The sequence below is a fragment of the Carcharodon carcharias genome, chromosome 2 (assembly GCF_017639515.1).
Source record: "Carcharodon carcharias isolate sCarCar2 chromosome 2, sCarCar2.pri, whole genome shotgun sequence".
Lineage (NCBI taxonomy): Eukaryota > Metazoa > Chordata > Chondrichthyes > Lamniformes > Lamnidae > Carcharodon > Carcharodon carcharias.
The window spans coordinates 163,445,414-163,473,294 of record NC_054468.1 but is presented as its reverse complement, the minus strand read 5'-3'; the positions used below and the strand labels follow the sequence as shown (position 1 = coordinate 163,473,294).

At 42.4% G+C, this 27,881-nt stretch overlaps 1 protein-coding gene and 1 non-coding gene across 5 annotated transcripts in view; both read right to left on the bottom strand.

Moving 5' to 3' along the window:
- Window positions 1-25,130, bottom strand: part of fam161a (FAM161 centrosomal protein A) — a 47,143-nt gene extending 22,013 nt beyond the window's left edge. For 3 of the 4 annotated variants that reach the window (XR_005945668.1, XM_041209796.1, XM_041209814.1), the window contains exons 1-3: window positions 24,968-25,130; window positions 17,988-18,235; window positions 14,648-15,808 (exon numbers count right to left, since the gene is read on the bottom strand). Coding sequence is in view for 3 of the 4 variants with exons in the window: in XM_041209796.1 (XP_041065730.1) it covers window positions 14,648-15,808; window positions 17,988-18,235; window positions 24,968-25,114 (1,556 nt within the window). In the remaining variant the exon portion in view is untranslated. Of the gene's footprint in view, window positions 1-14,647; window positions 15,809-17,987; window positions 18,236-24,751; window positions 24,943-24,967 lie in introns of those variants that run through there. The other variant, XM_041209806.1, reaches the window with a different exon arrangement.
- On the bottom strand, window positions 11,094-11,166 carry trnak-uuu. The gene has a single exon. It is a non-coding gene; the product is annotated as a tRNA-Lys (tRNA).
- Window positions 25,131-27,881: the final 2,751 nt, after the last annotated feature.

Below are 27,881 nucleotides of genomic sequence, written 5' to 3'. Positions count from 1 at the left end.
TTTATGGGGTATGTGGAACATTCCTTGATCCAGTCCTAATCAGGCCCCCACCCATAACTCTTTTCTCGGTACATCGATGACTGTTTTGGTGAAAACCTTTGGACTGTCTGCAAGCATGACCCAGACCTTCCTGTTGCTTACCATTTCAATACACCATCCTGCTCTCATTCCCACATGTCTGTCCTTGGCCTGCTGCAATGTTCCAGTGAAGCTCAACGCAAACTGGAGGAACAGCACCTCATCTTCCGATTAGGCACTTTATAGCCTTACGGACTTAACATTGAGTTCAACAACTTCAGTCCATGAACTCTCCTTTTTTACCCCCTTTTTTCAATATTCATTTTTATTTTTTATCCACTTATTTCTATTCAATGTTTTATCCCCACCTTTTATCCTATTTTTGATCTCCCCCCCCACCCCCCCCACCCCACTCCCATAAGTGCCATCTGTCACTAGTTCATGTTGTTCTTTTCAGAGTACTTAGCCTTGTCCTATTATCACCTTCTGATTTCTTACCTTAATGCCCTTACCACTACCATTAACACCCCCTTTGTCCTTTTGTTCATCATATCTCTGTCAATCTCTCCGTTGCCCCCACCTATTGCTGGCCTTCTATTCAGATTCACCTGCTCCAACCCCCTTAAACAATATAAATTTCATCACATTTTTACTTCTCTTTAGCTCTGAAGAAGAGTCATATGGACTCGAAACTTTAACTCTGTTTTTCTCTTCACAGATGCTGTTAGACCTGCTCAGTTTTTCCAGTTTTCTGTTTTGTTTCATTTAATAAGGACAGGGCTGGAAGTGAGGAAAAAATAAACAATAGATGACCCATCTGTGAGCTCTTTGTAGGGACAAGAGGTCTATAGTTATTTCAATAAGGGATTTAAATTATTCATGTAGTTTCCAGATCAAAGAATCTTAAAGCACTTTTGTAAACAAGGGGGTTTCTTGGTGGAATCAGCAAGTGTTAAAAGAGAGTCGTTAACTTCATTAGAGATATAAATTATTCATGTAGGTTGTTTTGAAGGTAAAGGATAATTAGTTCACACTTTTGTTTAGCGCATCCAGAAGTATGCCATGTTTCCACGGAGATAGGCTATGGGGGTTAGGAAAGTTCTTTTATTTTAATTTATCTGTGTGTGTTTGCTCAAAGAAACAGGCAGTCAACAGTCAGCTTGGCTGCAGCTTGGAGAAGGCAGAGATAGAGTCTGTCAGAAGCTGTAAAGCAGTTGTGGGACCAAGGGCTGTGGGAGCAGACTGGGAGAAAGCAGATGTGTAGAGGCCATTAGGAACCAGAATGTTCCTGATTTTTAAATCACTAAGTATGAAGGCAGTGAAGCCCATGGTTCTGCTCGGGTGACCGTGTTCGTGAGTTGCTTAAAGAGAGTTGGACGGTCACCTGGCTAAACGCTAGTGGAAGGATCCCAAGGAAATTCATAATTTGGAGAGTAGCAGGAACTTGGAGCAGAAACAAAGTGAAATCCTAAGAGTTGTGATACACCTTGGTTTGGTCCTGGGAGAAGTGAAAGAACCCTCAAGGTTCTGGAACATATAGGGGAACTTTTGGGTCAAAATAACAACAGGACGGAAAACGGTCTGTTAATATTTTCGGGTTTAAAGAATAAGGGTTTATGAAAGAGTTCAATTTGTTTTAAAGTTAATGGTCTCCCTTGAGATTATTACAATGGTGCAACTTTGGTGTTTCTTATTTGATAGGTTTGTGAGATATTTCTACTGGGTAAGGCAATATAAATTTCCAGATATAAATTTAACCAAAAAATTGAGGGAAGAAAACTTCTACATACTTGATAATCCACAAATCAAAATGCTTTCCTGTAAAAGACTTTAAAGAAATATATTTTGCATTCATTTTTGTTGCATCGCTATCAAATGCAAACAATATAAATATTAAATATTTGCTAATTTTGAGCCTCAATATATTAATGCAACTAGCAGTTAAATACTGTGCCACAGAAACATATAGGGCGGGGGGATGTGTGGGAGCGGACTGGCAGGTTCCTGATCAGCACCCCCCCTCGGGGGTGCACTGCCATTTTAAATAAGTGGGCCAATTCAGGCCCACCCAGCTTGATGTCCACCAGGAAGCGCTATGCACTCTCTGTGCGGGCGGGCGGGGGGTGGATTCCCTGAGCCGGGAGTGCACACTTTCGCAAAGTTGCTCAGGGAGATTGGCTCAGGTTAGAAACATTAAATAAAGGTGAGAAAAAAAAATTACTGACATGTCCTCTCATGTGCTACTGTCACATGAAGTGGGACATCAATTTCTTTTATTTAGAGATTTCATAAAAATTTTAATAACCTCATGAAGCCTCATCCCGCCCGTGGATGAGGTTTCATGTTTTCCAGAAGCCCACCTGGGCTCCCGGCCTGCTCGCCAACCTTAAGGTGGACAGGCAAGTCCATTAATCACTTTAAATACTTTTTTTAACGGCCTTAATAGGCCTTTGACAGTTTGGCAGGCGCGCAGCCGACGCAGGGTGATGTCGGGATGCACGCCCGACGTCACCCTGTGTCATTTTACGCATCGGCAACCAGAAGTTACAGCCCTAAATGTCTAAATAAGAATTATTTGGTTTATGGAAATAGGAGAAAAAATGTTCCACTTTATTGTCAAAGTGTCTATGCTACTGCAGCTTCAACAATGATATCCTCACTTTTGTAGTCATTTTAGCAAATATTTACAGTTGGGCACAATCTAATGATTATCCAGGTTGAATGGAGTTAACAAAATGAACTTCCCCTGGAGAGTTTGTTAAAGGTGAATGGTTAATAAGGGCATTTATAGTTTTGATTTTGTTTAACAAAATGATCTCTATTGCAAATGCTTTTTTTTTATTCATTCATGGCATGTGGGCATCGCTGGCTAGGCCAGCATTTATTGGCCATCCCTAATTGCCCTTCAGACGGTGGTGGTGAGCTGTCTTCTTGACCACTGCAGTCCATGTGGTGTAGGTGCATCCACAGTGCTGTTAGGGAATTCCAGGATTTTGACCAAGCGACAGTTCACATCACCATCACATCATCACCTACTGGTGCAAAAGCATTGGAATCTTGAGCCATTCACCTTTTAAAATATAACATATTTATCTAGAGATTTCAATAAACTATTTTAGAACCGATTCTGCTTTTCTTAATTGAAACATTTTCAGCAGGATTTCACTGCATTTCTCATTCTTCTGAAGTTTATCTTTCTGAAATAGTTTGGCTCAGATTTTTCTGTCAGAATAACAGTGAGTTAAAACTAAAAGCTGACAAGGCCACAGGTCCTAATGGATTTCATCCTAGGGCCTTAAAAGAAGTGGCTTCTAAGATTGTAGCTGTATAGGTTTTAATTTTCCAAAATTCCCTAGGGCTGAATTTTCTGTTCGGTGTGTGGGGGTGGGCCCCGCATACCGACACATGAAATGACGCGCGGTGACGTCGAGCATGCGACCTGACATCACCGCGCGTCATTCCAATCTTCAGTTCGGCAAGCGCGGCCGTCGAATTGTCAAAGGCCCGTTGAGGTTATTAACGAACTAATTAAAGTACTTGTCAGGGCTGCCCGTCCAACCTTAACGTTGGCGAGCAGGCAAAGAGCTCAGGCGGGAAATTTAACATGAGGATGAGAATTTTAAAATCAAGATGTTGGTGAATTGGAGGAAGCCAATGCAGGTTTACAGCACAGATGGCGGGTGAGTAACATGCTGTGAGTTAGGACATTGACTGCAGAATTTCACAATAAGAAACTCTACAGATGCTATATATCATTACTATTAGGCAGTATTTATTCTTCTTCTTAATGTGGCTTTAATTAATAATAGAAATAATGTCTCAGAAGCAGAAAAAGATAAAAGGTTTGTAATTTTTGCTTAGTGAGTTATTCCCATTCATTTCACAATATAAAGCATGTGTTCTAAATTCAATTTTGATTATGAATACTGTACATTTACTCTTGTTACCATTTTGTTTTTATTTTACCTACTGCATGATCTAATTATCAGACAGGAATTTGTGCTCTTTTAATAGGCAGTGTGAGAACAAATGGTTGAAACTACCATATTGTAAAAACAATCTGGTTCACTATTGTCCTTTAAGGAAATTTGTGGTCCTTACCCCATCTGTTCTATCTGGGACTCCAGACCCACAGCATTGTGATTAACCTCTAACTGCCCTCTGAAGTGGCCTAGCAAGCCACTCAGTTGTATCAAACCACAACAAAAACATCCAATAAAACCGTCTGGACCACCCAGCATTAATCTGGGTATGCACTGATCATGACAAAGGCACACCCAGTCCAGTCAACCTTGCAAAGTCGACCTCACTAACATCTGGGGACTTGTGCCAAAGTAAGGAAGAGGTGTCCTGCAGACTAGTCAAGCAACAGCCTGACATAGTTAAATTCACAGAATCATACCTTTCAGCCAACGTCCCAGACTCCTCTATCACATCCCTTGGTATGTTTTGTTCCAGCAGCAGGTCAGACCCACCTGAGCTGGCAACACTGTAATACATAGTGAGGAGGGAGTGGACCTGGGAGTCCTCAACATTGATTCCAGATCCTATGAAATTTCTTGGTGTCAGGTCAAACATGGCAAGAAAATGTTATGCTGATTATCATCAATTGTCATCCCTCAGATGATGAATCTGTACTCCTCCATGTTGAACACCAATTGGAAGAAGCACCAAGGGTAGCAAGAGCATAGAATGTACTCTGGATGGGAGACTTCAATGTCCATCACCAAAAGTGGCTCAATAGTGCCTCTACTAGCCAAGTCCTCAAGGATAGAGCTTAACTGCCAGATTGGGCCTGTGGAAGGTGGTGAGAGAACCAACAAGAAGGAAAATCTTACTTGAGCTCATCCTCATCAACCTACCTGATGTAGAAGCATCTATGAGAGCATTGGTAAAGTGGTCACTGCACAGTCCTTGCAGAGACGAAGTCCCATTTTCCCACCTTCACACTGATTATGTTGTGTGGCACTACCACTGTGCTAATTGGAAGATATTCAGAACAGATCAAGCTTAGATTAAGACACACCCACAGACTAAATCTCTATTTTAAAAGAAAAACCTTTTCCAATAATATTATATACATTAATAGCTTCATGACACACACCTAAGTCATGATTGGTGTTGGACAATTAAATAATGGGAGGAAAGGCTCTGTAAACACCCCCATCCTCAATGATGGTTTAGTCCAGCACATGAGCATAAAAGGGAAGGCTGAAACATTGGTGTGTGGGGCCCACATGTAAAATGATGTGCGATGACGTCCGGGCACGGTGACACACTGGAGTCGGCTGCGTGCCCGCCGAACTGTCAAAGGCCTGTTAAAGCCATTAATGAACTAATTAAAGGACTTTTCAAGGCTGCCTCTCTAGCCTTAAGGTTGGCGGGCAGTCGAAGAGCCCAGGTGGCCTTTGTATTTTTCATGGAACCTTATCCACGGGCGAGATGAGGTTTCATGAAGGGTTTATTAATTCAATAAAAAGTTTTATGAAAATTCATAAACATGTCACATGAGGGGTCATGCCTGAATAATTTTATTTTTTTATTTTTCCCATCTTTATAACTGAATTTAATCTCCCTGAGGCGAAAGAGCAAATTCCCCAACTTTCCCTCCTCCCTCCGCCTGTACAGGTAATGCTGAGCACTTCCAGGCACACGTCACGCTGGGCAGGCCTTAATTGGCCCGCCAACATAAAATGGCAGCACGCAGCCAATCGTGGGTGGCGATCGGCCCTGAGCCTGCTCCCAACTGGCCCGCCCGACGGGGAGAAAATTCTCCCCCTAGATTCTGGAAATGTCCCATCAGATTAGAAAATAATGAATGTGACTCCTCGATTCAAGAAAGGAAGGAAACAGAAAGCAGCAAACTATAGGCCAGTTAGCTTAACATCTGTTATAGGGGAAACATCGGAATCTATTATCAAGTAAGTTATAGCTGGGCACTTAGAAAATTTCAATGCAATCAGGCAGAGTCAACATGGTTTTGTGAAAGAGAAATCATGTTTGACTAAGTAAGCAGAATGTGGATAAAGGGGAACATATAGATGTGGTGTACTTAGACTTGCACAAGTAATTTGATAAGATGCCACGTCAAAGGTAGAGCTCATGGTCTAGAAGATAATATATTAGCATGGATAGAGGATTGGTTGGCTAACAGGAAACAGACAGTATGCATAAATGGGCCATTTTTGTGTTGGCAAGATATAATGAATGGAGTGTCACAGGGATCAGTACTGAAGCCTCAACTATGTACAATCTATATCAATGATTTGGAAGAAAAGATTGAATGTATATTTGCTGGCAAATAGATAGATAGGAAAGTAAGTTGTGAAGAGGACATAAGGGTGGAATTTTACGCTGGTGGAATTTTGCGGCCCTGCCCCTCCCCGATGGGGCTGTAAAATTCTGCCCAAGGAGTCTACAAAGGGATATAGATAGGTTAACTGAGTGGACAAAAAATTGGCAGATGGAGTATGATATGGGAAAATGTGAACTTGTCTACTTTGGCAGGAAGAATAGTAAAGCAACATATTATCTAAATCGAGAAAGATTGGAGAATTCTTGAGGTACAGAGGGGTCTAGGTGTCCTGGTACATGAATCACAAAAAGTTAGTACGCAAGTACAGCAAGTTGTCGTTTATTGCAAGGGGAATGGAATATAAAAGTAGGGATGTTTTACGACAGTTGCACAGGGCATTAGTGAGACCACATCTGAAGTAGTGTGTGCAGTTTTGGTCTCCTTATTTAAGGAAGAATATAATTGCGTTAGAAGCAGTTCAGAGAAGGTTCACACAACTGATTCCTGGGATGAGGGGTTATTTTATGAGGAAAGGTTGGACAGATTGGGCCTGTATCCATTGGAGTTTAGGAGGATAACAGGCGATTTTATTGAAATATACAAGATCCAGAGGGATACTGAAAGGATGATTCCCCTTGTGTGAAACAGCAAAACTAAGGGATGTGATTTAAAATAAGGGGTCTCTCGTTTAAGATGGAGATGAGGAGAAATCTTTTTCTCAGGTTATCGTGAGTCTGTGGAACTCTTCCCCAGAGATTGGTAGGGGCAGGGTCACTGTGATTTGGACAAGCTGAGTGAGTGGGCAGATGCATGGCAGATGCAGTATAATGTGGATAAATGTGAGGTTATCCATTTTGGTAGCAAAAACAGGAGGGCAGATTATTATCTGAATGGCTATAAATTGAGAGAGGGGAATGTGCAACGAGACCTGGGTGTCCTTGTACACCAGTCGTTGAAGGTAAGTATGCAGGTGCAGCAGGTGGTAAAGAAGGCAAATGGTATGTTGGCCTTCATAGCCAGAGGATTCAAGTACAGGAACAGGGATGTCTTGCTGCAATTGTACAGGGCCTTGGTGAGACCACACCTGGAATATTGTGTGCAGTTTTGGTCTCCTTATCTGAGGAAGAATGTTCTTGCTATAGAGCGAGTGCAGCAAAGGTTTACCAGATTGACTCCTGGGATGGCGGGACTCACATATGAGGAGAGATTGAGTCGGTTAGGATTATATTCACTGGAGTTCAGAAGAATGAGGGGGGATTTCATTGAAACTTATAAAATGCTAACAGGACTAGACAGGGTAGATACAGGAAGGATGTTCCCGATGGTGGGGGAGTCCAGAACCAAGGGTCACAGTCTGAGGATACGGGGTAGACCATTTAGGACTGAGATGAGGAGAAATTTCTTCACCCAGAGAGTGGTGAGCCTGTAGAATTCGTTACCACAGAAAGTTGAGACCAAAACATTGTATGCTTTCAAGAAGGAGTTAGACATAGCTCTTGGGGCGAAAGGGATCAAAGGATATGGGGAGAAAGTGGGAGCAAGCTATTGAGTTGGATGATCAGCCATCATCATAATGAATGGCGGAGCAGGCTCGAAGGGCCGACTGGCCTACTCCTGCTCCTAGTTTCTATGCTTCTATGAATAATTTTAAGACAGAGGTTAATTGATTCCCTCCTTAGTCAAGAATCTAAGAGCAGGATTTTCAGCTTGGCGTGCAGGCGCACACCCAACATGCATAAGCGTGAAATAGCGCGCAACGACATCAGGCGAGCATCCTGGCGTCATTGTGCACTTGCACGATATTTCACTAAGCAGGCACGTCGGAGAGACAGCAGCCCGCCCACCGACAATTAAGAGGGCTATTAAGTCCATCAATCAATTAATTAAATTGAATTTTTCCCTGCCTGTCCATTCTCACAGTTGGCGGGCAGGCGAATAGGCCAGGCAGCCTTTGCATTTTTTGCGAAATGTCATCCATGGGCGGGATGAGGTTTCCAACACTGAATTATAAAAAAATAAATTTTTAAACTAATTTTTCACATGTCCCTATTTATGTGACAGAGTTACATGTGGGGGAGCATGTTTTCCTTATTTTTCATATCTTTATTTTTCATGGTAAAAATCTTCAGCTCCCTGAGGCAGCTCTGTGCCTTTAGGGAGCTTTCACTAAGTGCACCCCCGCACATGCGCACACTTCAGCACTCACGCTCCTCCCGACCCAAACCTGGCAGCGCGTAGGTTATCAGCGTGCTTTTAATGTTAATTGGCCAGCCAGCGTGAAATCGCGGGCGGCGGACCATTGCGCAGCCTTTCCTGGGCCCACCTACCCAACAAGAGGAAAGTCCTCCCCAAAGGGTATTGGAGTTCAGGGATAGGTAGGATAGTGGCTTGAGGACACAATCAGATCAGCAGCGATCTTATTGAATGATGGAGCAGGCTTGAGGGGCCAAATGACCTACTCCAGTTCCTAATTCATATGTTCGAGGCCAATGGCACTCACTGTTATTTATGCAGAAATGGTACAGGAACTGCCACCAAACTCAAAAGCTGCTATCGTAGATGCTTTGTGAAAACAACATCTCATTGTCTGTTTCATCATTGAAATGCCTTGAATGGGGTGAAGTAGCTGCTTTTGCACAGTTGAAACAATCCAACCTCTTCACAGAAAGCTTCTGATGAAAGTTCATTGATCTGAAAAGAGTTCATTGATCTGAAAAGTTAACTGTTTCTCTCTGCACAGATGGTGCCAAACCTCCTGAGTATTTGCAGTATTTTCTACTTTATTAAAGAAAGTTAAGCATGTTGGGTGTGCGCCTGCACGCCAAGCTGAAAATCCTGCCCTTAGATTCTTGACTAAGGACGGAATCAATCAATCTCTGTCTTAAAAATATTCATAGAAACATAGAAACTAGGAGCAGGAGTAGGCCAGTCGGCCCTTCAAGCCTGCTCCGCCATTCATTATGATGATGGCTGATCATCCAACTCAATAGCTGGCTCCCACTTTCTCCCCATAACCTTTGATCCCTTTCGCCCCAAGAGCTATGTCTGGTCGAAATATTTGTTTAATGATGTCATAAGTGTTAATTAGTGCCAAACAATCTCACTGGCATCGGAAATTAACTTTTAAAATTGTTCCCTTTGGTTTTAATTGTTGCTGATTTTTAAAAAATGTAAATTTAACATTTTTCTGTTCCCTTTCGCTTGCTCTCTCCTAATTCAATCTTTCATTCTCTTTATGCGCCTGATTTGACATTGAATTCACCCAACCTATTTTTCATTCCTACTCAGGCCTTGCACTGCTAATTTCACAACCACTGAATAGTTACGCGATGCACATTTGTTTGTCCTGTTCCCTCAAATCCCAGCTGCACATTTTCATTTGTTGCATCTTCCATTTGTTGCAGCTTCCATTTTCAACAATTTTGTACGCAATACCTTTATGAACCTAAAGGTGCAAGGATTAGTCTAACTTAGACCCCTGCTCCAGAAAGATTTAGCCTGTTATTTTAGCCTTAGTGCTGACTGGCACCAACTACCAGATTATTCATAAATGTACTCATATTATGATTACTAGTCCCAGCTAGGTTTCTCTAGCGCCACTTAGTTGCTGACCACATTACAGCCTTGGTCCAGGCATGGACAAAAGAGCTGAACTCCAGAGGTGAGGTGAGAGTGACTGCCCTTGACATCAAGGCAGCATTGACCGAGTGTGGCACCAAGAAGCTCTAGTCAAACTGGAGTCAATGGGAATCGAGGAAAACTCTCTGCTGGTTAGAGTCTTACCTAGCACAAAGAAAGATGGCTGTGGTTATTGGAAGTCAATCATGTGTCTCAGGAAATTGCTGCAGGAGTTCCTCAGGGTAGTGTCCTAGGCCCAAACATCTTCATCTGCTTCATCAATGCCCTTCCCTCCATCTTAAGGTCAGAAGTGGGGATGTTCGCTGATGATTGCATAATATTCAGTACCACCCTCAGACACTTACACAGTCAATGTGTAGCAAGTCTTGAAAAACATTCAGGCTTGGGCTGATAAGTGGCAAGCAACATTCGTGCCACACAAGTGCCAGGCAATGACAATCTCCAACAAGACAGGATCTAACCATCTTCCCTTAATAGTCAAGTGCATTACCTTTGCTGAATCCCCCACCATCAACATCCTGAGGGCTACCATTGACCAGATAGTGAACTGGACCAGCCATATTAGTACTGTGGCTACAAGAGCAGGTCAGACACTATGAATTCTGTGGCAAGTAACTCACCTCCGGATTCCTCAAAGCCATTCAACCATCTAAAAGTCACAATTCAGGAGTGTGCTGGAATAATCTCCACTTGCCTGGATGAATACAGCTCCAACAACACTCAAGAAGCTCAACACCATCCAGGACAAAGCAGCCCCACTCGACTGACACCCCATCCACCACCTTAAACATTCACCCTCTCCACTACCAATGCATAGTGGCAGCAGTGTGTACCATCTACAAGATGCACTGCAGCAACTCACCAAGACTCCTTCAACAGCTCCTTCCACCCATAATCTTTACCACCTAGAAGGATAAGAGCCACAGATGCAAGGGACCCACCAGCTGCAACTTCCTCTCCAAGCCATACCAGTCTGACTTTGAACTATATTGCCATTCCTTCACTGTTGTTGAATCAAAATCCTGGAACGCCCCTCCAAACAGCACTGTAGCTGTAACTCTTTCCAGTAAAGGAATTTGCAGGAATTGCTCATGATTTCTGCGATTTAAATGAGAATCGGTGAGTGGCAGTTAAAACTCATCACCTGAACATGGACTTGAACCCTGGACCCTCAGATTAAAAGTCTGATGCTCTACCAACTGAGCTATCTGGGCACATTAAGAAGATGTAAGTAACTCTTATGAGTTAAAACCAATCAAACTAAATTAACAAAATTGGGATAAATTAGGCACAGCCCCTAATTTAGGTCAGCTGTATAATCAAGAACAAAATTTAAAGGAAACTTACAACTTTAAACCAAAATGTGATAAAAGGGGTCAATAAAGCACCCTAGTCCCTGCGGTGCCCACCGAGCATGGAAGGCCTCGAGGGTGCCAGCAGACACCGCGTGCTCCCTTTCCAAGGACATCTGGCATCGAACGTAGCCGCGGAAGAGAGACAAACAATCGGGCGGGACTCCCCCGTCGATCGCCCGCTGCCTGGACCTGTTAATAGCCAACTTGGCCAGGCCCAGGAGCAGGTTCACGAGGAGGTCCTCCTCCTTCCTGACCCCTTTCCGCACCGGGTGTCCATAGATCAGGAGTGTGGGGCTGAAGTGCAAACAAAACATTAATAACAGGTTTTTCAGGTAACTAAAAAGGGAGTGCAGCCTACCACACCCTATATAAACATGGTCCACGGACTCCACAAGACCGCAAAAAGGGCAGGTGTCCTGGGAGTCCGTGAACCTATGCATCCTACGATTATAGGGGACTGCTGCATGCAACACCCTCCAACCCAGGTCCCCGATAGAAAGGGGGAGGACACCTCCGTAGAGGACCTCCCATCGGGGGCCTCCGCCGTCGGATGGCACTGTAGGTGTACCTACACCACAGACTGCAGCATTTCAAAAAGGCAGTTCACCACCACCATTCTCAAGGGCAATTAGGGATGGGCAGTGAACGCATAAAAAAACTGATTCCGCTGTTACACTATTCTGATCATTAGCTCACATGGAAAACTGTAAAGTGAAGCAGTAATCTATAATATACACTGCAGTAGGCTAAGAGACTTTTTTTTAAACCATATATTATATCTGAATAATGTTATCAAGGAATCCAATGGCAAGCTTTGGATTTTTTGCTATCTCAAACATCCCACGAACTTTAATGTAATCCTAAATATTTAATGTTGCATTTTACACATGAAAGTTCATAATTTTAATTCCAAGGAGGTGGGAGGAGAGAGAAAATCTAAAATAATAAGTATTCTGAACGAATTAATGCTGTGGAACATTTGGGCACAATTTCTATTGGGGAAAAAGCGGAAGCAGGTGATTGAGTTGGATGATCAGCCATGATCATAATGAATGGCAGAGCAGGCTCGAAGGGCCGAAGGCCTACTCCTGCTCCTAGTTTCTATGTTTCTATGTTTTACTCAAATTTTACATTTGGATCATGTCATAGAGTCAGAGAGGTCTACAGCACAGAAAAAGGCCCTTCGGCCCATCGAGTCTGCACCGGTCAAACAAGTACCTAACTATTCTAATCCCATTTTCCAGCATCAGGCCCATAGCCTTGTGTGCCATGGCATCACAAGTGAACATCCAAATACTTCTTAAATGTTATGAGGGTTTGTGCCTCTACCACCCTTTCAGGCAGTAAGGTCCAGATTCCCACCACCCTCTGGGTGAAAAAAATTCTTCCTCACATCCCCTCTAAACGTCTTGCCCCTTACATAAAATCTATGCCCCCTGGTTATTGATCCCTCCACCAAGGGGAAAGTTCCTTCCTGAATACCCAAACTATGCCCCTCATAATTTTATACACCTCAATCATGTTCCCCCCTCAATCTCCTCTGCTGCAGGGGGAATAACCCCAGCCTATCCAATCTCTCCTCATAATTAAAACTCTCCAGCCCAAGCAACATCCTGGTAAATCTCCTTTGCACTCTCTCTAGTGCAATCACATCCTTCCTATAATGCAGATTCCAGAACTGCAGGCAGTACTCTAGCTGTGGCCTAACCAGCGTTTTATACAGTTCCAGCATTACCTCCCTGCTCTTATATTCTAGCCTCAGCTAATAAAGGCAAGTATCCCATATACCTTCTTAACCACCTTATCTACCTGTCCCGCTACCTTAAGGGACCGGTGGTCATACACACCAAGGTCTGTCTGATCCTCAGTACTTCACAGGGTCCTACCATTCATCGTGTATTCCTGTGTATTGTTTGTCCTGCACAAGTGCAACACTTGACACTTATCCGGATTAAATTCCATTTTTCACTGATCAGCCCATCTGACCAGCCCATCTATATCCTCCTGTAATCTAAGGCTATCCTCCTCAATATTTACCCACCCCACCAATTTTCGTATTATCCGTGAACTTACTGATCAACCCTCCTACATTCAAGTCTAAATTGTTTATAAATACCACAAACAGCGAGGGACCCAATACCGATCCCTGTGGAACCCCACTGGACACAGGCATCCAGTCACAAAAACACCCCTCGAACGTCACCCTCTGCTTCCTGCCACTCAGCCAATTCTGGATCCAATTTGCCTAATTGCCTTGGATCCCATGGGCTCTTACCTTCAGTATCAGTCTCCCATGTGGGACCTTAACAAAAGCCTTGCTGAAGTCCAAGTAGGCTACGTCAAATGCATTGCCCTCATCTACACACCTGGTCACCTCTTCGAAAAATTCAATCAAATTGATCAGACATGATCTCCCCTTGACAAAACAGTGCTGACTGTCCTTGATTAATCCCTGCCTCTCCAAGTGTAGATTAATTCTGACCCTCAGAATTGCTTCCACTAATTTCCCCACCACTGAGGTTGGACTGACTGGCTTGTAGTTCCCTGGTTTATCCCTTCCTCCTTTATTGAATAACGGTACAACACTGGCTGTTCTCCAGTCCTTTGGCACCTCTCCTGTGGTTAGAGAGGTAATGAAAATTATTGCCAGCACCCCTGCTATCTCCTCCCTTGCCTCACTCAACATCCTGGAATATTTTTCATCTAGGCCTGGAGATTTGTCTACTTTTAAGCCTGTCAGACCACTTAGAACCTCCTCCCTTTCTATGCTAATTTCTTTAATTATATCACAGTCCTTCTGCCTGATTTCCATACCCACGTCATCTCTCTCGCTTGTGAACACTGACACAAAGTATTCATTTAGAACTCTACCTACGTCTTCCGGTTCCACACACAAATTACCACGATGGTCCTTAATGGGCCCTACTCTTTCCCTGGTTATCCTCTTACTCTTAGTGTCCTATGTACTTTTTGCATTATTACTTTCAAATGAGGATACCAGTATACTACTTGTGGATAGATGTCTGCTAACACAGCATAAAGTTCACACTGTACCGATATTTCCTCACAAAAATATCAGAATGCTTTCTGTGTTTGACTTTTCTTCCCCAGATCAAATTAACTTTTAATGCTAATTAAATTATTTATCTGCCTTAATGCATAAAATTCTGAACCAAAAAGTAAATAAGTTGATAAGATTTAATTTTTAAAGGTTATTGGACAAGGCAGCTTTACAATGAGATTCAAGCTTTCATTAAAATGCTGCTTTCAGAAAATAGTGCAATATAGATCACTGTCATGTGACTTAATGAATCACTTTAAAGATGAAAATTGTTCTTACCTAATAGCTTCTTTCCTCTTCTTTGCAGACTCTGTGATCTTTATAATTTCCAAGTCCAAAGATCCTGATTGAGATGAAGTTATGCTGTCACGTGATTTCCACTGGTTTCTGCAAGATATATAAGGCCAACGGGTCTCTTTCAACCGGTTTTCGTCTGCCATTATATCATCCAAAATCTTTTCTTTTTTTGAAGGAATATGAGGTGTGAGCAGTTGAAAGGGTTCACACACGGTTGTCAATAGCAAGTTCTTCTTTCTCATGAGCTGTCCCTGAGACTTTCTGTGCAACATCTCAAAATCAGGTACTTTTGCATTAATCTGGGGTTTGAATTTCAGTTCTTTGTGTGGGTCCCAACATGTTGCTTTCTTCTTTTCTAAGAAGGTATTATGAAGCATACTTTTTGGAAGGGATGCACTATGTAATATTTCTTGAGCTCTCACTTTCATCCTAATTACTCTGTAGAGTTCTTCCTCTTTAATCCTGTCACTAATCGTTTGATCATAAAGATATCTGGGAACTGGTTTTGCTTTAAATTTCTTTGGTTCCTTTACTGAAACATCCAGGTTCTTTATTTGCATTTTTCTGATTTCTTTTTTCTTCTCCTCCCTTGCAAGAAAGCTAAATGGTTTTTGCATCGCCAGTAGAATTTCTTTGTTTCTCATCTTTACAAACCTCCTTCTTTCTTCATTCCGTTCTATTATTTCTTCCAACAGTGGAATATAGGTATGGGCTGGTACAGGGTTAGCACGGAACTTTCTCTGGCATTCTGCTTCTTCTTCTAATTGTTTTCTTAGCATATCATTCTCTATTTCAATTTCACACCTTGATTTGATCTTGTGCTTCTTTTTCTCAGCCTCTCTGAGAGTCATTTGGAAAGGTTGTGGTATTGTGATCTTTGGTGACCACTGCTTTTGCTCCTTCTTTATTGCTTTCATTTTTGTTAAATTTGAGCTTCCTGGCTTCTGGGATTCTTCATCTGAAATATACTCCTGCACAGAAAATCCATCCCACATTCCCTGAATTCGATCCATTCCACAGGACATGAGATTTTCTCCACCTTTTTCCTGATCGTCACCAGAAATTTCTGAAAGGCTTGAGTACGTAGTATTGTCCACCTCAGTTGTCGAGTATGATAGATGGACATCATTTTTCTTGTCTGAACTATAAAAATTTACAAACACAAGTTTGTTTTTATTTAGAATATTATGACACATTCATTAAAACAACTCACACAATCCATTCTTGTAAAAGTACATCTCAAGAGTGCTACATGGGAGAGAGATGATGCAGTAAAGGGAGTAAAAGAATTTGGTGATTGCTTTCAGTAACAGTGAGAAGGGCTGCAAGGCAAAGTTGCTTTGGAAGAGCATTTTAGTAGAAACTGAAGATCACACTCAGGGGAGAATGTGAAGTGATGGTAATATCACTGGACTAGTAATCCAGAGGACACAGCTCTGGGAACACAGGTTCAAATTACACCATGGCAGATGGTTGAATTTAAATTCAATTAATAAAATCTGGAATTGAAAGCTAGTCTCAATAACAGTAACCATTAAACCATTGATTGTTGTAAAAAAAAACTCATCTGGTTGACTAATGTCCTTTAGGGAAGGAAATCTGCTGTCCTTACCTGGTCTGGTGCACATGTGACTCCAGACCCACAGCAAAATGGTTGACTCTTAAAGGCCACCTGAAATGACCTCACAAGCTATTCAGTCCAAGGGCAATTATGGATGGGCAACAAATGTAGGTCTTGCCAGCAATGTCCACATCCCATGAAAGAATAAATTTAAAAGAAGACCCCAATGACAGGGTGAAGGAGTGGAGACAAGGAACTAGGGTAATGGATATGTTGAACTAATGCAGTGAAGGATAGAGGTCACAGCAGAATGAGGTACAAGCGTAAGTGGATAATAAAAGCTCAGCTCAGGTTAAAAGAAAAAAAATTGAAATGACCACCACCTGGCTCTGCACAAGTGTGCAGTTTAGAAGGTTGGCGGGGCCAAAAGCACAACAAGGTGGCTTAGTTTTGAAGATATTAAGTTATAGCAAAAGCAATCCCAGCTCTGGTAGAAGTCACAAATAATTACACTGGTGATTTCATCAAAAATTATACTGGAGGGACCCACGCAGGAGTGCTGAACACATGACTCAGTGACTATCACATTCAGAGAGCAGCCACTGAAAGGGTAGGTTAATGCAAGTGTAGAAGGGTCAACAATGTTTTTTTCAGAGAAAAATGGTGCAAGAAATAAGAGGCAATCCAATGAATGGCCTGATTTTTAAACAAAGAAGTCCATGAGCACCATATTTGGAATCAAATATGTGTGGATGGAAGGTAAGGAGAGTGGATATTGGAGGAGGCTGTTTGTGGGGACAGAGATTTCTGGGTTGTCCATAGCCTCCAAGGTGATCGTGGATCAATAGGAGGTTTTTCTTAGAGTGATAAGGCAATATTGCTTGAACCGGTCAAATCAGATGCAGTGGTAAACAACCAAGCAGGTCGTATTCCATAGGTGCTCTAGTCCCTGATCCAAAGATCCTAGACCACATATGTATGTGGCTTTGCATGTTTGGGGAAGGAGCGGGGAACCATCCAGGAACTTGTAATAAGGGCACTGAAGATGGGAACATGGTGGTTATTGAGCAGGTCAATGAGGCACTTGTCGTCAGTATAGATGATGGGCCTGAGAAGGGAGAGGTGTGAGTTTAAAAAGTTGCTAATGAGAGGTCATGGATCATTTTCCAGTTGTGGAAAGAACGATCATGGAGGGTTTAACGGGGGAACTGTATGGTCAAAGAGATGAAGTAATGATCAGAGGTAGTCCTATCCAGATGAAAGAAGAACCTAGCACACTAGTAGGTTAGGAATTCAGCAGGCATGTAATGGTAGATGGATTAGCAGGTTGAAAGGGGGCTAGAAAAGGTGTATGAATGGCAGAAACTAGGACTAGGATTGGCATCCAGAGGTAAACTGGGAGGAGAAACTATACGTTTATATTTTTGGAAGTAAAAATCTATCTCTGTGGGACTACTGACAAATACTGCTGTTTGGTTGAAAATGGTATTAAGTAAAATTTTGAGTGCCAACTACATCATAGCTACCCTCAGCCCTAGCAGCCAATGATATTTTTGCCATGAGTTATTCATATTATATATAATCAGTATCTAGTTTAACTCGTTCAATTCTGATAGTGTGCAATATATTGATAATTTCTCAAAATTTCACCGCCATAAAAAGAGCTACACTTCCCTTATATGTTTCTGTACAGTGGTAGACAACCACTATCAATCCAACTTGCATTTGAATATATTATATTTAGTTCTCAATGTGTCCTACCTGTAATGCACTGAAGATTCACAGGGATCCTCTGAAGCAGCTACCATGCCTCTGACACAGAGTTTATTCTCATACAATTTCGCTAGTATTGCCATTGTATTTACATGAGCATTTTTTAGTTCCTCAATTTTCTCATAGTAGTCTTCATTGGACATGCCACATAAACTATTGGGGATTACTGAATCCCTATCATCCATATAATGAATTTGTTTGGTTTCACTGGTATCAGGATCAGAATCATTTTCATTCTAAACACAGAGAAAGTTGGTTAACTGTTTGTGTTATTCACAATGTAAACCTACAATTTCACGAATATACTATGTTACCATTAGCGTATGATTGTTAACTAAATTGATAAAAACAATCAAATGACACATCACAGAATCACAGAAATGTTACAGCACAAAAGGAGGTCATTCTGTCTATTGCATCTGCATAAAAAAGTAAAAAGATGGAATGAAAGGAAGCAACACTAGGTTTGTACACCAGAAAATGCAGTACAAAATAAGATACAAGAGCCAATGAATCATAAACATATAGCTCAAAATGTGGTAAATAAGTTCATTTCTGCAAAACATATATCAGAATAATTCTCTAAGATCAGGCTCAAATAAGTTACGATTTTTTAAAAACTCATTCATGGGATGTTGACACCTCTGGCAAGATCAGCATTTATTGCCCACGCCTAAGTGCCCTTGAGAAGGTGGTGGTGAAGGCCTTCTTGGACTAATGAAGTCAGTGTAATGAAGTTTTTCTCCCAAGTGCTGTTAAGGAAGGAGTTCCAAGATTTTAATCCAACAACAATGAAAAAACAGTGATATGTTTCCAAATCAGGATGGTGTATGACTTGGAGGGGACCTTGGAGAGTTGGTGTTCCCATGCATCTGATTCCCTTGTGCTCCTAGCTGATGGAGGTCATGGGGTTTTGAGGTGCGATCAAAAACGCCTTGGCAAGTTTCTGAAATGCACCTTGTATGTGGTACACACTGCAACAATGGTGCACTGGTGGTGGTGGGAGTGAATATTTAAGGTGGGGATGGGGTACTGAACAAGCAGGCTGCTTTGTGTGGAGCTTCTTGAGTGCTGTTGGAGCTTCAACAGCACCTCATCCAGGCAAGTGCAGCATATTCCCCCACATTCCTAACTTGTGCCCTGTAAATGGTGGAAAGACTTTGGGAAATCAGGAGATGAGTCACACATCATAGAACACCCAGCCTCTGACCTCTCTTGTAACCACAGTATAGATGTGGCTAACCCAGTTAAGTTTCTGGTTAATGGCGACTCCCAGGATGTCAATAGTGGGGTTTCAGTGATAATACCTTTGAATGTCAAGGGGAGATGGTTAGAATGTCTGTTGTTGTTACTTGCCACTTATCGGCCCAGGCATGAATGTAATCCGGGTCTTGCTGTACTTAGGAAAACTAGTTCACTATTTGAGCAGTTGCAAATGGGACTCAATAATATGCAATCATCAGTAAAATCCCCACTCCTGAGCTTATGATACAGAGAACATTTTGGATGAAGCAGCTAAATATAGCTGGACCCACTCCAGTGGCATGAGGAACTCCTGCCAGCAATGTCCTGGGGCTGAGATGACTGCCCTCCAACAGATTCCTTTGTGTGAGGCTCCAGTCAGGGGAAAGTTTCCCCTCTTGATTCCCATTGACTTCAATGTTACTAGAGCTCCTTGATGCGATGCTTCAAGGAATGCTATCCTGATTTCACCACAGCTCTGGCATTCAGCCTTTTGTCCATCTTTGAACCAAAGGTGTAATGAGATCTGAAGCCAAGTGGTCCTGACAGAACCAGAAGGTTATTGGTAAGTAAGTGACACCTGTTGGCACTGTCGCCAATATCATCCATCATTTTGCTGATAATTGTGAATAGAATGATGGTACAGCAATTGTCTAGATTGGATTTGTTCTTTTTGTGGACAGGGCAGGCATGGGCAAGTTTCCACTTTGTTGGGTAGATGCTGCTGTTGTAGCTGTACTGGAACAGCTTGGTTAGAGGTGCCACTAGTTCCAGAGCATAGGTCTTCAGCACTACCGCAGGGATGCTTTTTGGGGCCCGTAACCCCTGCCATATCCAGTGTGTACAGCCATTTCTTGATCTCACATGAAGCGAATTGAATAGGCTGAAGACCGTGATGGTGGGGAACTCAGGAGGCTGAGATGGATCATCCACTCAGCATTTTTGACAGAAGATTGTTGTAAATGGGGAGAATTTTCTCCCCGTCGGGCGGGCTTGTTGGGAGCGGGCGCAGAGCCGATCGCCACCCACGATCGGCTGCACGACGCCATTTTACACGAGCGGGCCAATTAAGACCCACCCAGCGTAACACACGCCCAGTATCACTGAGCTACCTGTGCAGGCGGGGGAGGAGGGAGAGTCGGGGTCTGTGCTCTTTTGTGCATACACGCAAAAGAGCGCGGAGATCTCCATGAGGCATGGAGCTGCCTCAGAGATTAAATTCAGTTTTGAACTTGGCATAAATTTTTTTTTAAGTTATTCAGACATGACCCCTCATGTGAAGTGTCACATGAGCTAGGACATGTTTATGAATTTTCATAAAAATGTTATTTATTTAATAAAACCTTCATGAAACCTCATCCCACCCGTCGATGAGGTTTCATGAAAAAATGCTGCCTGGGCTCTTTGCCTGCCCGCCAACCTTAAGGTTGGACAGGCAGCCCTGACAATGATGTTAATTAATTTATTAATGGCCTTAACAGGCCTTTGAAAGTTTGTCAGGTGCACAGCTGACTCTGGTGCGCACCCACCGAACGGAAGATCGGAATGATGCGTGGCAACATCGGGACGCATGCCCGTTCCCACAAACCAAACAGAAAATCCTGGCCAATGTTTCAGACTTTCCTTTTATTGCTCATGTGCTGGACTACACCATCATTGAGGATGGGGATGTTCACAGAGCCTTTTCCTCCCATTATTTTACTGTCCAACACCAATCACAACTTAGGTGTGTGTCATGAAGCTATTAATGTATATAATATTATTAGAAAATATTTTTCTTTTAAAATAGAGATTTAGTCTGTGGGTGTGTCTTAATCTAAGCTTGATCTGTTCTGAATATCTTCCATTCAGCACAGTGGTAGCGCCACACAACATAATCAGCGTGAAGGTGGGAAAATTGGACTTTGTCTCTGCAGGGACTGTGCAATGGTTGCTTCTACCAATGCTCTCATAGATAGATGCATCTACATAAGGTAGATTGATGAGGATGAGCTCAAGTAAGTTCTTCCTTCTTGTTGGTTCTCTCACCACCTTCCACAGGCCCAATCTGGCAGCTAAGCTCTATCCTTGAGGACTTGGCTAGTAGAGGCACTATTGAGCCACTTTTGGTGATGGACATTGAAGTCCCCCATCCAGAGTACATTCTATGCCCTTGCTAACCTTGGTGCTTCTTCTAATTGGTGTTCAACATGGGGGAGCACTGATTCATCATCTGAGGGATGACAATAGGTGGGTAATCAGCATAACATTTTCTTGCCATGTTTGACCTGACACCAAGAAATTTCATAGGATCTGGAATCAATGTTGAGGACTCCCAAGTCCACTCCCTCCTGACTATATATTACAGCATTGCGAGCTCAGGTGAGTCTGACCTGCTACTGTAACAAAACATACCAAGGGATGTGATAGAGGAGTCTGGGACGTTGGCTGAAAGTTTTGATTCTGTAAATTTAACCAAGTCAGGCTGTTGCTTGACTAGTCTGCAGGACACTTCTTCCCTACTTTGGCACAAGTCCCAGATGTTAGTGAGGTCGACTTTGCAAGGTTGACTAGACTGGGTGTGCCTTTGTCATGATCAGTGCATACCCAGATTAATGCTGGGTGGTCCAGATGGTTTTATTGGATGTTCTTGTTGTGGTTTGATACAACTGAGTGGCTTGCTAGGCCATTTCAGAGGGCAGTTAAGGGTTAATCACAATGCTGTGGGTCTGGAGGCGCAGATAGAACAGGTGGGGTAAGGATCACAAATTTCCTTTCTTAAAGGACAATAGTGAACCAGATTGTTTTTACAATATGGTAGTTTCAACAATTTGTTCTCACACTGCCTATTAAAAGAGCACAAATTCTTGTCAGAGAATTAGATTATGCAGTGGTAAAATAAAAACAGTATGGTAACAAGAGTAAATGTACAGTATTCATAATCAAAATTGAATTTAGAACACATACTATATGTTGTGATCCTTTTCTCCTTCTGAAACATTATTTCTATTATTAAAGCCACACTAAAAAGAATAAATACTGCCTAATAGTAACGATATATAGCATCTGTAGAGTTTCTTACTGTGAAATTCTGCAGTCAATGTCCTAACTCACAGCATGTTACTCATCCGCCATCTGTGCTGTAAACCTGCTTTGGCTTCCTCTAATTCACCAACATCTTGATTTTAAAATTCTCATCCTCATGTTGACTTTCCTCTATGGCCTCACCTCCTTCCCACGCTCCCTTTATCACTGTAACCTGCTTCAATCATATAACCAACATACCCTCTAATTTCTTTTGTAGTGCTCAGTTGATAACTTAAAGGGGTTGACTTGTGTGCAGCCTTTGCAAGAACCGCAAGGTTGCTACATGACTGCACAACTTTGAGGAGCATTGCCTATAATTCTGAGAAGTCTACACTCTTCCAACCCTGGTCTCTTTGCATCCTCCACTTCTTTCACCCCACTATTGGTGGTCGTGCTTTCAGTCATTTAGGCCCCAAGCTCTGGACTTCCCTCTCTAAATCTCTCTGCTTCCCTCTCCTCCAATAACCTACCACTTTTGGTCACCTGTCTTAATCTTTTCCTTCTTTGACTCAGTACCAATTTTTCTTTTGTCACGCTCCTGTAAAATGTGTGGAGATGCTTTACTAAGGTACAAGTGCTGTAAATGCACCTATGCAAGTTCATTGAATTATGGAATAATACCTCACAGAAGGAGGCAGTTAGGTGCATTATACCTGTGCCAGCCCTTTCAAAGAGCTTTCCAATTAATCCCAGTCCCTTGTTCTTACCCCATAATCCTGCAAAAAATTTATTTTCAATTCTATATCCAATTCCCTTTTGAAAGTGACTATTGAATCTGCTGCCGCCACCCTTTCAGGCAATGCTTTCTGGATCATCATAACTCACTACGTAAAAAAAAAATTGTCCTCATCGCTCCTTGGTTTTTTTGTCAATTACCTCTTGTCACTGATCCTTTTATTAGTGGAAACAGTTGCTCATATCTACTCAACCAAACCCTTCATAATTTTGAGCACCTCTATTAAATCTCCACCTTCTTTGCTTTGAGAACAATCCCAGCTTCTCTAGCCTCTCCACATAATTGAATTCCCTCATTCTTGGAACCATTTTGGTAAATTTCCTCTGCACGCTCTCCTAAGTCTTGACATCCTTCCTAAAATTACATAGAACTTGCAGCACAGAAATAGCCATTTCACCCAAATGGTCTATGTTGGTGTTTATGCTCCACACAAGCCTCCTCCTGCCCTACTTGATCAAAGCTTTTCAACATAACCTTCTATTCCTTTCTCTCATGTATGTATCCTTCTTCCACTTAAATGCATCTGTTATTCATCTCAACCACTACATGTGGTAGCACGTTCCACATTTTAATCACTCTCTGGGAAGAGGAGTTTCTCCTGAATTCAGATTTGTTAGTGACTCTCTCTTATCTATGACCCCTAGTTTTGGAACACCCACCCCCAACTATTAAACAGAAAGCAAATATATATAAAATGGGCCAAGTGCCCTTTTTCTGCGCCATAAACATTCTATGATTCTATAACAGGAGTTAACTAGTTTCTTGATAATCAGAAGAGTATAAAACAGGAGGAATCTTATCATTAGAACACATTTTAAAAGTTAATTGCAGACAATTCTGATTTTTTCCAACAGTCTTTTGCTTCACTCGATTTTGGTCCACTTTTATTTAGAGTACTAATTCAGGGATACTAAAGCTGAATTTTTATGAAATTATCTTTCAGCATTAGCTGCATATAAATGCTGACATAATCGCTATGTTTCTACTAATGTTACTTCGTCTTCTTCATTATCCTCCTCAGTAACTCTAATCATTGCCATCAACATTTGGACAAAAGAAATACAAGAAATGGAAATGAATTGAACTAAAGCCCAAATAGACGAACAGGAACTGCAGATGATTTTATCCCAACTTCGCCCACAGTAAACTAAGACAATTTTAGTGGTTTTAATGCGAACAGGCTAGTGTACCCAACTAAACGAACGGACCTCTGGCAGTAATGTAATTAAAGGTTCAAATGACATAATCAATTCATAATCATCCAATGATTCTCCGGGAAGCCTTGAAATCACACGCTGGTGGTATCTGTTTATAAAGTATATGCATGACTCCTTTTTTAGGCTAATGTTTGTGCTAACACTACTCAACGTCCTTGACGAGTGTGTAGAATTAAGGTAAAAAATGCAGTTTATTACCAAGAAATGCCACATTCAACAAAACTATTATCATTCTGAAAATTTCCAGTTACATTCTATCTACCAATACGTATACAACTCACGTTTGGTTACTGCCGACTAAAACCAGACTAAGTATCGAAATCCTGAACCACCCAACTGCCAGGATTTAAATAGATACCGGGGATGGAGCACTAACTCTTCCTTTGAAGGAAAGGTGAATACAACAATTTTTTGTGTTGACAGGACAGTCAATCCAGACATTTAGATAAGACTCTGCCGTTCGCTTACATTGCTTTAAAAATTACACTTACTTGAACAATTTTCATTCTCAAATAAATAATGGATTTCTCACATTACTGCAAATCCTGACACCTGGCAATGCTGAAGACAGCTCGAACTACAGGCATCCGTTACCATTGACAACGCGGCCGCCCTACGTCATCCATCCATCACAGACAGACGCTTTGGACCATCCCCGCCCCCTTCCACCTGCTCGCCCCTCCCTCACTTCTGTTGCCCTCATTCACCTCCTCGGCATCAGGCAGCTTCTGGCTCATCCGCAGAGGTTGGGCCTCCTCTCTCTCGTACAGGGTAGTGGGTATTCTGGTCTTTGGGTCCACAGGGACTTTGAGGCAGGAAGTGATGAGAACAGAGCTTCGATGTGGATTCTGCATCCTGACTCGGCCGTTAAACCTTAACCGCCAGCTCCTAGCAACGGTGACAGCGGGGGCGCGGCAGGGTGGGTGGGGGAATTAATAGTACGGACAGCTCGTGAGGTCAAAACAGTCATCTTTAAAACGCGATTATTCTAATTCTTCCATACATTATTCTGCAGAAAAGAGGCAGAAAGACGTTGGCCCATAATCTTTGCTACAATTATGAAACTGTCAGTGTTCATATTCATTACTGTTATGTTTTAATACTGGTAAGTCGATAACTTTTTAAAGACTGAACAATACTCCCGGAGGTAAAAGCAAAATACTGCGGATGCTGGAAATCTGAAACAAAAACAAAAGTAGCTGAAAAAATTCAGCAGGTCTGACAGCATCTGCGGAGAGGAAGACAGAGTGAACGTTTCGAGTCCGTATGACTCTTCATCAGTGCTCAATCACTCCCAGAGGCGTGGAGTGATTGAACATTGCGGCCCTCATTTAACAGAACTAACAAAAAAACATTGATTCTACGATCTCATAATACACTGGCTTGCAAATTGCAGCAAGCTAAATAAGACAATCAATACATAAGATATTCCTCCTCTTTCATTGGAATTGTCAATTACAAAACATTTTTCTGAACTAGGGAAAGAGGGTAGACTACCTCTATTTCCGCTGAACCCATCTCAAGTCCCTGGCTTTATAAATTCAGAGGCTCAAGAGGTTTTCTCGGTGTGGGTTATGGCAGACTCCTTGTGCTTTTATAGGGTAATGTTCATTAAGACTGATGGCAATTTAGGATTTGTAGCTGTGTAGAAGTTGTGTCTAATGCAGGAGAAGGTAAGATGACTTCAACTTCAGACAAGCTAGACTGAGGAGGTGAGACTGGAGTTGGTATTCCTTGACTTGTTGATGGCTCATCCATAAGAGGTGTATCCTTAAATGGTGTTTGACTTGGCAACAGTTGGTCAGCCTGTCTGCTAGGTGAGATCATTTTCAGGACTGTACAAAACAGGTCCTGTCTGAGCATTCACTGTAGAGGAACCCATTTAGCTCCAGTAGCATAATTACGAGCTAGAGCTCCTTGTCCAGAACAGAAAATTCTTGGCTTTGATCTTTGAGCTCTTCTCTCCACTTGGTTGTGCTGTTGATCTTGCGTAACTTGCCGTGCTTTTGTTGCTCTCAGCAAATCAAAGCAAGTGCTCAGTTGCCATCCCATTAGTAGGAATGCTGGAGATGCTTTAGTCGTAGCATGTGGCATGTTTCAGTATGTCAGCAGAAATGTGTCCAGACACTTTTGAATGGAGGAATGTCCTCGTGCTGAACTTGAAGCGTGTTTCATGGTTTGAACAAATCTCTCAGTTAACCCATTGGTGGACGGGTGGTATGGTGCTGAGGTGATGTGATGAATTCTGTTACTTCTCAAAAAATTCTCAAACTCCTGTGAGACAAACTGAGAGCCACTGTTGGTCACAAATTGTTCTGATAATCTGTAAGAACTGAACATTTCTCTCAGCCTTTGGTTGTACTCTCAGCTGTAGTAGAGGACATCACTGAAACTTCTGGCCATTTGGAATGAGCATGTACAACCACCATGGACATTGTTTCTTCAAATTGTGCAGCGAAATCGACATAGATGTACTGGCAAGGGTTTTCCAGCCAGTCCAATGGATGGGACAAGACCTTGGCTTCAATGTCTTGGTCCAGGCCAGGCCACCAAAAGTAGCTTCTTGCAATCTCTTTCATAGATACTATTCCACAGTGTCCAAAATGCAGTTGGTCCAACACTGGCTTCCTCAAAGTTGGTGGAATAATAACTCGCATGCCCCAAAGCAAACAGCCTGAAGTGACTGATAATGCCATCCTCCTGGAAATGTAAGAATGAAGGTCAGGTGAGACACAGAAGTTCAGGGAAGAGTTGCCATGCATCACAAGGTCCATGATTATGGACAATGTTGGGTCCAGTCGGGTGGCCTTCTTGATTTGGACTAAAATGATGAGTGTGTTCTCCACATGTGCAAAGTAGAAAATGTCTTTTTGAACAGTGTCCACATGGCTGACTGGTAGGGGCAGCCATGCAAGGTAGATTGTCGTTATTTAATGTCACATCAGTGCCCAACATTGCATTCTGCTTGCAGCTAAAGAAGGGATGCCAGCGTGTGGACCGAATATTGAGGTGAGTGGTCGATGATCAGTCATCAGTGTCAATTTCCGCCCAAACAGATAATGGTGAAATTTCCGGAATCCAAAAATGATTCCCAGTCCTTTGTGTTCGATTTCAGCTTATTGGCTCACTGCTTAAAATCCGTGAAGTGAAGGCTATGGACCTGTCCACACCTGAGGGCATTCCATATGAAACAACAGCTCCAACTCCATAAGGTGAAGCATCACATGCAAGTTGTAAGACCATAAGACATAGGAGCAGAAATTAGGCCATTCGGCCCATCGAGTCTGCTCCACCATTCAATCATGGCTGATAAGTTTCTCAACCCCATTATCCCATCTCCCCGTAACCTTTGATCCCCTTACCAATCAAGAACCTATCTATCTCGGTCTTAAATGCACTCAATGACCTGGCCTCCACAGCCTTCTGTGGCAATGAATTCCATAGATTCACCACTCTCTGGCTAAAGAAGTTTCTCCTCATCTCTGTTCTAAAAGGTCTTCCCTTTACTCTGAGGCTGTGCCCTCAGGTCCTAGTCTCTCCTACTAATGGAAACATCTTCCCCACGTCCACTCTGTCCAAACCTTTCAGTATTCTGTAAGTTTCAATCAGATCCCCCCCTCA